Genomic DNA, 11,847 nt, shown 5'->3' with positions numbered 1-11,847 from the left:
TTTCAAAAATTACAAATGCAAAAAGTGTAATACTAAAGGTCATTTGCGTAAAATGTGTCCTAACGGGGACAAAGTGAAATACGTTAATGAAGGTAACGTGGACGACGGAGACGACGGTAACTTTTTTTATAATATTCGGTGTTTAAAGGGGAAACCGATGACTGAAAAAGTAATTATCGGTAGTTTGGTTTTAGAGTTCGAAATCGATAGTGGGTCGGCCGTTAGCGTAATGTCAGAAAAAACCTATACATCAAATTTTAAGGAGTTACCGTTGTCAGTCACAAACAAGAAGTTGCTTAGCTATACAGGAGAACACATAGAAACAATCGGAGTGGTATCGTTGCCTGTAACATACAGCGGGCGCACACGCACATTGAATGTGTATGTAGTGCGCTCAGGCGGTCTGTCTGTCTGTCTGTCTGTCTGTCTGTCTGTATGTTCCTTATAGAAACAAAAACTACTCGACGGATTTTAACGAAACTTGGTACAATTATTCTTCATACTCCTGGGCAGGTTATAGGATACTTAGGAATTCCCACGGGAACGGGCATTAGCGGGAAAATCCTTTTGTATGAAAAATCTAAACCGCTTAAGTGAGACGCTTGAAATTTGGCAAGCAGGTACCTTAGTAAACTTAAAGCTTAGTTATAACAGGATATTGCAAAATTCCTACGGGAACGGGAATTAGCGAGAAAAAACATTTGTATGAAAAAATCTAAGCCACGTAACATAGACGCTTGAGAAATTTGGCATGCAGGTACCTTAGTAAATTTAAAGCTTAGTTACAACAGGATATTGCAAAATTCTCACGGGAACGGGAGTTAGCGGGAAATTCCTTTTGTATGACTGACTCACTGACATACCCACGCACAGCCTAAACGGCTAAACGTATGCACTTGAAATTTATAAGGGACGTAGCTTAGGTACCGTAGAGGTGCACTAAGAAAAGAATTCCCGAAATTCCCACAGGAACAGGAATTACCGGGAAAATCCTTTTGTATGAAAAATCTAAACCGCTTAAGTTAGACGCTTGAAATTTGGCATGAAGGTCTCTTAGTAAACTTAAAGCTTAGTTACAACAGGATATTGCAAAATTCCCACGGGAACGGGAGTTAGCGGGAAAAAACATTTGTATGAAAAAATCTGAACCGCGTAAGATAGATGAAGGGGGGGTAAAACGAGATCCACGCGCACGAAGTCGCGGGCGGCCGCTAGTTAAACATAAAAGTAGTGCATAAAGCAGAAGTTCTATTCTATATTGATGGTGGCGCCCTCTTGCAAATGTCATAAATAACAACTTCTTCTTTTTTGTTGATGGCGGTGAACCTGTGCATTTTCGCCAAATTTTACTAAAACCCGTACGTGATGGTGGCGCCCTCCTGTCAGCGTCATGACGGATAATGTTGGGCATAATCCATTTACTTTTTTTTTTTTTCTTTCTTTTAATATTGTATTTTTTTATTTTGTTTTTTCTCTTTTGTTTGTTTTTTCTCTTTTGTTTGTTTTTGTGTATTGTCTCATGTTTGCCCAGCTCTCTCCAAAAATGGTCACCGCAGAATAACAGCGTCGTGTTCTGGGTTTTATTTACCACTCCAGAGCATGACACATGCTGAGCGGTGGCCAGTTTTGGTTCTAACTTGTATCTGTTATCTGTTTTTTTGTTATCTGATTTTGTGTGCTATATTTTAAGTTGGAACCAAATAAATGTTTTTCTTTCTTTCTATATATTTCAGTGTTTTTCAGGAGGGGACGTATGTGTCCCTGTATGCGTTAAGGTATACATTTCTCTTATATATTTTAAATAAAATACTGAAGTGTTTTTTTGCAAAATAAACAAAAATTATGCTTATATCAAAAAATATTTATTCACAAAACATACATATTTATAAAATTTAATGATACTCGACGAAACAGTTGCGTTCGGAGGTGTAACATAAATGAACATTACATGTAGAGCATGTATTATTTGTGCGATTCTCTACCCGTGTTTTCGCGCACTGCATGCATCTTTTTCTATTATTCACTTTTACCATTACATGTGTGGCTATTCCGCGTTTTTGAGTAAGTTCAATTCGTTTCTTCGTCATAACTTTGGACGGTAGAGCTCTCTGACGTGAAGAAAAACAACCAATGAGGGAACGAGCCACTACCTGCCGAAATTCGAGGCTTGAAATCCGCGATCCTTCAATAAGTTTGGCTTCATGCATCTTGCAATAAATTATGTATGAATTATTCATTGCGATATCTAGCAAGTCGAAAAATAATCTCAGGTAGTATTTTATTTTTGCCTTTCTATCCACCTCGTAACACTCTTTTGATCCATCAGATCCACTCCGCCCATATTTTTGTTGTACTTGACAACAACTTCAGGGCAAGTTACATTGATTTTCTCACCATTACCTTGTGCACGCCTCTTGACTGTCGTTGTAGGTATGGGTGACAAGAAATTAGTCAACAAGAAAACCGCTTTGTTATCCATCCATTTTATAAAAGATATCCCATTACAACTGGTCGCGAAAATATCTCCACGAATCATGTTTTTATCAGTTGGTACATTTTTTGGTATATGTTTTCTGGTTGATCGTACAGTTCCACAAGCCTTTATGTTCATATTTGCCAGTAAATGTTGCAAATTTGGGGAATTGAAGAAGTTATCAAAATATATTTCACAACCTATACCCTGTAAACTTTCAGCCAACTGCAACACAACCGATTCGCCCAATCCAGTTTCAGTGCCACCTTTTTTCTTCCCTGTGTAAAGATCAAATTGAAATAGATAACCAGTAGAAGAGTCTGCCCTGCACCACATCTTGAACCCCCACTTTATTGGTTTGTTTTTGACATATTGCTTCATTATATTATGACCTTTAAATTTGACCATATGTTCATCTATTGCCTGGGTTTTTGTGTTGGTCATAGCGCTTTGAAAAGCTTCGTTGAAATGATCTATAATAGGTCGTATTTTGAATGCCCTATCATAGCAGGGTTCGGTCCTATTCGGTTCATTGGAATTGTCGCTAAAATGCAAGTTCCTGCGTATTTCTTCGAACCGGTTTAGAGGCATCACGTTAGCAATATAAGGAACTCCCATGTCAGCATCAGTCGACTAATAGCTTCTAAACGTAGGTAAGCAATGATAGCCCATCACAAAGTTCATACCAAAGAAAGCTTTGGCTTCTTCATTGGTCATAGTAAAAGATCGGCCATTCTGTTCAGCGTAAAGTAAAGATTGAGGAACAATAATTGTATCGATCAATTTCTCAAAGCCAGACACTGCATTGAAAATTTTTACAGGGCTCAATTCCATATCAGAGGTGCTATCTAAAATGCGTACTTTACCGAAGTTATATCCTTGGGTCTCACAAAAATTGCGCGGTGAATATGAGTTTTTTCGCCAGTTGAAAGAAGGAATAGTAATTCTAGATTGTTGTTGTTGATTTTCACTTATATTCTCTTCTTGAGGCGCTGAGCTTGATTCAATTTCAACAGTTGACATACCTGCATCCAAATCTTGAGCTAAAAAAGTTTGGTCCTCATCATCAAGTGGCAAACCATCCTCGTCGTCACTGTTGTCAGCCAACAAAAGTTGAAAAATCTCGTCTTCCCGAAGCGAAAACTCCTTATATCGATTTGAAGACATTATCTGCAATAAAACATATACGAATATAATAATAATATTATGATTATGATAAGGCAAATAATATCATTATTTAGAAGCAAAAGTCTCCTTTGGTGCATACTGGGACGCCCGCGTCCCTTTACAGTTTTTACTTATTATTCATTCATTTTACAAAGAAAAGCTAAAATATGTAATGAAACGTTAATTTTACTTACCAATGAATATAATTCACAAGAAAAACAGTCGTAAAATGTCGTTCACTAACAATACAAAATGTTTTAATATTGACGTCTGGTGAAAAAAAAATCCGTGTTTCGCGCCACTAACTTTTTTGACAGATAATGTTTTTTTCTGGTGTGGCCAGCGCGCAAACTTAAAATACTACTATAAAATTTAAAAATATAAATCTAGCAAAGGTTTTATTTGGCAAGTATTAGAGTAAATCGTGAAAATTATGTGGGGACAAATGCGTCCCATATGCGTGAAAGGGTTAACAAGTACACAATTAACTTGCGTTTAAAACCGGACGCCAAACCAATTTTTATTAAAGCTAGACCGGTACCCTACGCGTTAAAGGATAAAATTGATAAAGAACTCGATCGATTACAACTGTCTACAGCATTTTTGCGCACGGGTTATGCATAGCTTATTTTTATTGCTTTAATACCTAGAAATAAGAATAACAACAAAAAAATGTTCTGAATTTGCTTTTATGTGTAAAAAATAGAAAAAATCATATCAATGTGAAAGGGATCTTGCTGGAATGAGACTCCTTGTAGTTTCACACACTTTATTACACTTTTACAAAGTTCTTTACACTTTGACTTCTCGTCGCACACTGACGAACGCTCGTGCTACCCGGCCCTTTTATCATGTCCGTTAGAGTGGGGCGAGTGGAGTGGGTGTTCCCCACCAATCGCATAGTCGGAAGCAGGTGCGTTAGTCAGTATAATTACTTATAATTTAAAAACAAATTAGAAAAAATATTAAGAAATAGTAATAATTGAAATAAATTCATGTGAATTAATCATACATTTACTGATTTTCTAACAGTCGGCCTTTCCTGACATATTTCCCGTCTCGGGAAATTATACGTACATACATTGTACAGTATTAAATAATCTTCATCGTATAACTACACTTATAAATAAATTTGTTGAAACCTCTACACAATATAAACAGTATGAAATCATCTAGGTACATAATAATATTATTTTAATATTATTGATTTTATTGTTGAGGCCTCTACATATCCACAACAAAATATATACAATTTTAAATCATCTGCGTCATAATAATATTATAGATTAATTTTGTTGAGGTCTCTACATATCCACAACAAAATATAAACAATATTAAATCATCTGCATATAATAAATCTGCATCATAGTAATATTATAGCTTTTATTGTTGAGGCCTCTACATATCCACAACAATAAGATAATTACAATTTGCTATTAACTATTCTTTATTGAAGCCCCTTCATGTCTTCAATACTATTTAACTGAGACCCCTTCATGTTCTCAGTCAAACAACACATAATCATAGGTTTACTGAAACCCCTTCATGTTTTCAGTCAAACCCTCATCACTTTTATGATAAAGATAAAAATCACTTATTAGAATACTTATATAAGAATATCATCATTCGTGTATTGTATGTAGATATTCAATATGATAATATATAAAACAAAATAATGTATCTAAGCTTTAATCATTTTCATAAAGTCGTAAATAATAGATCACTATTAATAATATGCTAAAATATTTGTTACATGTTTTGCAGCAGATCAAACGGTGAGACTTATTCACTGTCATCATTATTAGACGATTCAGATTGTGAATCTGCCCTATTAAATACCATCCATGGATGAATTTTGTCAACAGAGAATATGCCACTAAATTTTCTATTTCCTTTACGGGACAATGGTGTGTCTTCTACGACATACCTGTCGTTGTCTAAAATTTTAGTGATACGATACGGCCCTCTGATTTTTGGAAGTAGCTTCCTACTTTTTCCTACCGATGGGACTTCTCTCTCTACCCTAACGAGTTCTCCTAATTTGAAAGTAACGTTTTTCCTAGACTTATCGAATCGTTCCTTTTGTTTTTCTTGATTAACTATTATTGTATCTGTTATTTCTTTTCTAGTTTCTTCTAAGGGTGGTGTAAAATTGACAGATTCATCTACGACATTAAGTTGAAGCAGTGAATCTGGAGTGCCAACCAAATTTATGCCAAAAAGAGCCTGAGCTGGACTCTTCCCTGTCCCTTTGTTTAATGTATTATTAAGACCCCATTGGATTTCAGAGACACACTCATCCCAAGTGTTATCGGGCTTACTGTGGTTCATTGCCGTTAATGCGGATAAAACGGTTCTATTATAGCGCTCCACTTGGCCATTGGCACGTGGAGTAGCCACCGCATTCATAATGTGTTTGATGCCAAGGGAGCTAACATAATTTTGAAAAGTTTTAGACGTGAAAGAGGTTCCTCTATCGGAAATCAGGCGCTTGGGTACACTAAATGTATGAAAATAGTGTTTTATGGCTTTAATGGAATGACTGGACTTGGTACTCTTAACTGGGACAAGAACAATGAATTTGGTGAATGCATCGATAATTAATAAAAGATACGAATTATTCTTTTTGCTGCGGACAAATGGCCCTAAGTGGTCTATATGTAAGGTGTGAAATGGTTGGTCGACCTTTTCAATTGGGTGTAATAATCCTGCCTTTTTACCAGCCGGAATCTTAGCATGTGCGCATTCCAAACACGATTGAACATATTTTTTTATAAAACGTCTCATTTTAGGAAACCAATAATTACTCTTTATCTTTTCATATGTCTTGTCAAACCCAAAATGCCCTATTTCATCATGATTAGATTTCATTACTTGCCACCTTACTCCTTTTGGTACAACCCAGCGATCTCCATTTTCAGTTTTTCGGTATAATAAGCCCCTTTTAACGATAAACCCATTTTTAATTTCAGTTATGTTGTCGCTTTCTTTATCATTTAAAATATGAACTATTCTTTGCAGTTCGGGATCGCTTTGTTGTACTGTAGCTACCCAATCTGTATCAATTTGTCGAACTTGGAATTCATCAATCGTGTTTGAAATTGGATTCCGGCTGAGTGCATCTACGTGGGTCATAGATGTCCCCGGCTTATAAACGATATTTATATCAAACTCCTGTATTATGTTCCACCACCTCGCGACCCTAGGCAATGTATCTCTTTTTTCAAAGGTGGACCGTAATGAGTTACAGTCAGTAACCACGGTGAAGGGAATACCTAATAAGTATACCCTAAATCTTTTCAGGGAGTCTACAACAGCTAAGGTCTCTAAATCGTAAGATGTAAATTTAGCCTCCTCGGGAGATGTTTGACGACTATAGTATGCTACCGCATTAAAAGGTGAATCTTTATCACGTCTCTGCATTAAAATTCCAGCTATACCTACTTTTGAAGCATCAGTATGTAATTGCGTCTCATAATCTGGATTGTAAAACGATAATATAGGGCGTTCAACAAGCTTACTCTTTAGAGTATTAAAAGCATTTTCCTCCACTTTCTCCCATTTCCATTTTGTGTCCTTCTTTAGAAGCTGTGTTAAGGGCCTTGCAATGATGGAAAAGTCTTTTATAAAACGACGGAAGAAACTAGCTAAGCCAATAAATTGACGGACCTTATGTTGGTCTGTAGGTCTAGGAAAATTATCTACCGCTTCTATCTTCTTTTTCCCGGGCTTTATCCCATTTTCATTAACCTCAAACCCCAGATAATCAATGGATTGTTTAAGGAAATTGCATTTGGATAAATTTAAAGTTAAACCAGAGGTTCGAAATAGGTCCAAGATGTTTTTAAGAATTTGGAGACCCTCTTCCACGGTTTTTGACGGTATGATGACGTCATCCATATACGCAAACGCATCCTTGAATCTTGCGTTTCCCAGTATATTATTGATGGTTTTTTGAAAAACAGACGGCGCATTAACGAGTCCAAACGGCATCCGATTGAACTCGTAATGACCGTCCGGAGTTATGAAAGCTGTTAAATGCTTAGATGCATTTTCCATGGGGATCTGATAATAACCAGACGCAAGATCCAAGGATGTGTAGTATCTATGACCAGATAGATTGTCTAGTTGATCGTCTATTCGTGGAAGGGGGTAATGTTCCTTAATAGTTTTTTTATTCAATGCTCTAAAATCCACGCAAAGCCGATAGTCACCAGTTTTCTTACGAATAAGAATAATTGGTGACGCATAGTTCGATGAAGATTGTTGTATAATACCGGAATCTTCCATCTCTTGGACCATATTTCGCACCACTTCGCGTTCGGTATTAGATAAACGATAGGGCCTATAGACAACGGGAGAGGTGTCGTTGAGATTGATTTCCATTTCAGCACCACTGACGCATCCTAATTCCCTAACCGAAAATGCAAAACAGTCTCTGTATTCATTAAGCATATTTATAAGTTGTTCCTTGTACTCTGGCTCAATACTATCATCAATATGCATCATAGTAGAATCAATACGCGAAATCTCAGGTTTATTTTGAATATTATGCTCGACTCTGTTTACATCTAATATCTCTAGCTCATTTAAAGGCAATGCTCGAACTATCAAAGTATCTTTAACTAATTCAAACTCTGAAGGTGCAAGGCCTTTAATTATGATTTTGCCTTGTCCTTTGTTCAGTCTTATTACACTTTGAATTGATTGATATTGCCTTTGATGATGTTGACATAAGCCAGGTTCAATAAATAAATCTCCAGTGTATTCAGGTTTAGAGTAAACATCAACTTCTGTATATTTATTAATATAAACAGGATTTGATACGTACAGTTCAATCGTTTTTAATGAATCTGACGTAATTTTAAGTTTGTTTTTAGTTTTGTAAACTACTACATGATCTTGCTCTGTAAACGTTTGTCCGAGAAGAATTGGGACGCGCAGCAACTTATCGGGTACGATAAGTGCTTCCACTGTGGCTTTAGCTGAATCGACTTCAATCTCAACCTCACATCTCCCCAAACAATTTACAACACTATCACCAAACCCTCTTAAAATGGGCAAATCAGATACTGACCAAGAATCAACTAAGGTTTTAGCAATGGACTCCTGTATCATGGTACATTGACTTCCAAAATCTATAAAAGAGTTTAGATTCTGACCATTTACCGAGGCTAATTTAAAATATTTAGAATCATTATCTTGCTCTTTAGATATGCGTAAAACCGTGTTACTTTTTTGTGTTCCACTTTTATTTGGGCAGTCGTTAGTTAAATGACCAACTCTGTGACATGTGTCACACCGCTTGATTGGCCGCTCACATCTATAGTAAGGGTGTCCTTCTACACCACAATTATAGCATTTGGTAGGCTTAGAGTTACTAACATTTTTAACAAATTTCTGACGTTTTGGTTCAGAGTTGCTTGGTTGTAAAGGTGTGATTGACTTATCTGTTCTTTTAGGTACTCTAACATTTCTAAGATAAACAAGTAATTTATCTGGTTCCGTGAATTGAGCTGCTTCAGCGCTAGTTCTCACGGATCTGTCATCTATACCGAACAGTATACAATCAGTTGCATTCTTTCCAGAGATTTTACAGCGATTTAATAGAACCATCTTTTCATAAAAATATTCTTCTAATGATTCGCCAAACCTGGCTTTACAAGCAAGCATCTCTGTCAACAATTGAGCATAATTCTCGTCACTTGGAAAGGCCAATTTTAATTTATTTTGCCATTCAGACCAGGAAAACAATAAACTAGGCAAGCCTTGATACCATTTCTGCGCTAAACCAGTTAATTTAGGTAACGCGTAATGAATGGTTTGTCTTTCTGTCCAATTATAAATTTGGGCACATTCGTTAACCTTACTGATCCACATATCAACTGTTTGGTTTCGTTTTGAAGGATCGAATTCTGGAATTACATTTAGTGATGGATATCTTTCACTACCGCTATCTGTTTTCATAGTTTGTATCAGGTCTTTGAATGCATTAACTAAAACGTTAGAATCAGAAGTACTAGGACAAGGTGCACTCACTGTGGTAGGCTGTGGAGCAGCTGCGCCTGGTTCTTGTTCGCGGTTGTCCTTCGGCTCCGGGGCGCCCGGCTGGTCCACCTCGCTGGTGCTGTCGCGGCGACTTCTCCGTGAAGAACCTTTCGAGCGATGTCTGCGTCGGTGTCGTTTTCTATGATGACGCCCTCTGGAGTCATCACGCCGATGAACGCGACGTGATTTGCGCACAGGAGACTCGAACTCGCTATCAGGCGAGTCATTGCTGCTTACTGGGCTGCGGTGACGCTGCTGTGACCGTGAATCCCGTACAGAAGATTCAGGTTCATTCGTCAAAGGGCTGCCCGATTTTCTTTTGCGTCTTCGTTTGTCCATGATTCCCTGGAAGACATAAAAATAAAAAAAAGTATGTGTTCTTGATCTAGGTATCTTAATTGCACATATTTAACGAATATACGACAAGCTATGTATTTAATTAACGTCATGTAGGTATTTAAACAACTTTGTTAAATTAAAAGAAATAAATTTATTTGTAGTAGATGCGGATGACAACACATCGAACAAAACACAGTGGCGTCTCAACTCATTGTAATATGAACTATTTTGCAATAAAAATAGTAAAGATGTGCTGTCGACTTTTCATAAATATTGTGTAATGAATGAAGAATGCATGCATAAATATTAATTAAATATTGAAGGAAGAGTTTAAAAAAAGTACGAATTATTATAATAGTACATACAACACAGTACGGAATCATTATTTTCAAGATTTATATAAAAAAATAACAGTTTTAATTTTATTGGTCAGTAAAAAAAAGTTATTATGTAGGTATAAAATTAATAATGTGTTAAATATTTATATTTCATAAAATTAGGACAATTTAGTCGTTAGAATGTCATTAAACATGCATTATTTTTCATTACAATAAGTTATAAATTATGTTTAATCGTAATAATGTATATTATAAGTAAAATAAAAAAAAAGAGAAAATAAAGACCGTAATAAAATAATTAAAACAATAAAAGTCTGCACTTACGTACCTTTTTGGGCGTTATGTTCTTACATTGAGTGTGATAATAACACGATCTCAATGTTATCCCGCTTTCTGAACTGAAAGGGATCTTGCTGGAATGAGACTCCTTGTAGTTTCACACACTTTATTACACTTTTACAAAGTTCTTTACACTTTGACTTCTCGTCGCACACTGACGAACGCTCGTGCTACCCGGCCCTTTTATCATGTCCGTTAGAGTGGGGCGAGTGGAGTGGGTGTTCCCCACCAATCGCATAGTCGGAAGCAGGTGCGTTAGTCAGTATAATTACTTATAATTTAAAAACAAATTAGAAAAAATATTAAGAAATAGTAATAATTGAAATAAATTCATGTGAATTAATCATACATTTACTGATTTTCTAACAAATGAATGTATGAAACATGAACATAGAGATGATTTCATTTGTTGCCAAACATTTTTTTTTCTTTCTTTCTTTCATTCTTTCTAATTATTAAAACATACCAAACATCCATTTAAGATTCATTCTCACAAGAGTAAATTTAAAATAGAGTCCAAATATTGATTAAAAATGAAAAATTCTAATTTGCTGTCATGTTCCATAGAAGATTTTTCTCATAAAAATCTAACCCTATCATGCTTTCAGTTTACTGGCCTTGGTAACGTCGTCTCTCAAATCCCACTATATTTTGATGAAAGCATGCCCCTTGTTCTTGCGAATAAGCCCTCATAATTATCTATAAATATATCCCAATGAGAATGTGACGTGCATCTTTAGAGACATTCTACTATGAAGATGGAAAATTCAAATCGCTATAACTCTTTAAAAAGCAAATATTTTTGATTTGTAATTGCACTTTTTTATATAAATTTGCTTATATAATCAGAATATAATAAGTAAAATCCATGCGCAAAAAAAAATTTTTTTTTTTGTTGACCGGTGTTATTATCTCTGGGTATTTTAAAACCTGTCGAGCACTCTGAATATGCTTCGCCAGTCGTGCCGGTTTTAAAAAAGGACGGAAGCATCCGATTATGTGCGGATTATATATAATTGGTGTAAAGCTTTATATTCAGATAGTAAATAAGTCAATTAACACTGTTTGTTTTCCGAATAAAGTAAAATAAATAAAATAAAATAAAATAAATAATTATTATTCCATTACAATAAATAAACAATT

At 35.7% G+C, this 11,847-nt stretch overlaps 1 protein-coding gene across 1 annotated transcript; it reads right to left on the bottom strand.

The window, feature by feature from the left end:
- Positions 1-2,067: 2,067 nt before the first annotated feature.
- LOC135087294 (uncharacterized) lies at positions 2,068-11,066 on the bottom strand. Its single transcript, XM_063982096.1, has 5 exons — positions 10,694-11,066; positions 8,962-10,033; positions 8,600-8,778; positions 3,499-3,643; positions 2,068-2,150 (listed from the first exon to the last, which is right to left on the bottom strand). The coding sequence occupies exons 2-5, from the start codon at positions 10,025-10,027 to the stop codon at positions 2,068-2,070; spliced, it is 1,473 nt and encodes a 490-aa protein (XP_063838166.1). The 5' UTR covers positions 10,028-10,033; positions 10,694-11,066.
- Positions 11,067-11,847: the final 781 nt, after the last annotated feature.

Source organism: Ostrinia nubilalis (genome assembly GCF_963855985.1).
Source record: "Ostrinia nubilalis chromosome W unlocalized genomic scaffold, ilOstNubi1.1 SUPER_W_unloc_1, whole genome shotgun sequence".
Taxonomy (NCBI): domain Eukaryota; kingdom Metazoa; phylum Arthropoda; class Insecta; order Lepidoptera; family Crambidae; genus Ostrinia; species Ostrinia nubilalis.
The sequence above is the reverse complement of the archived record's forward strand: the minus strand, read 5'-3'. Positions and strand labels throughout refer to the sequence as shown.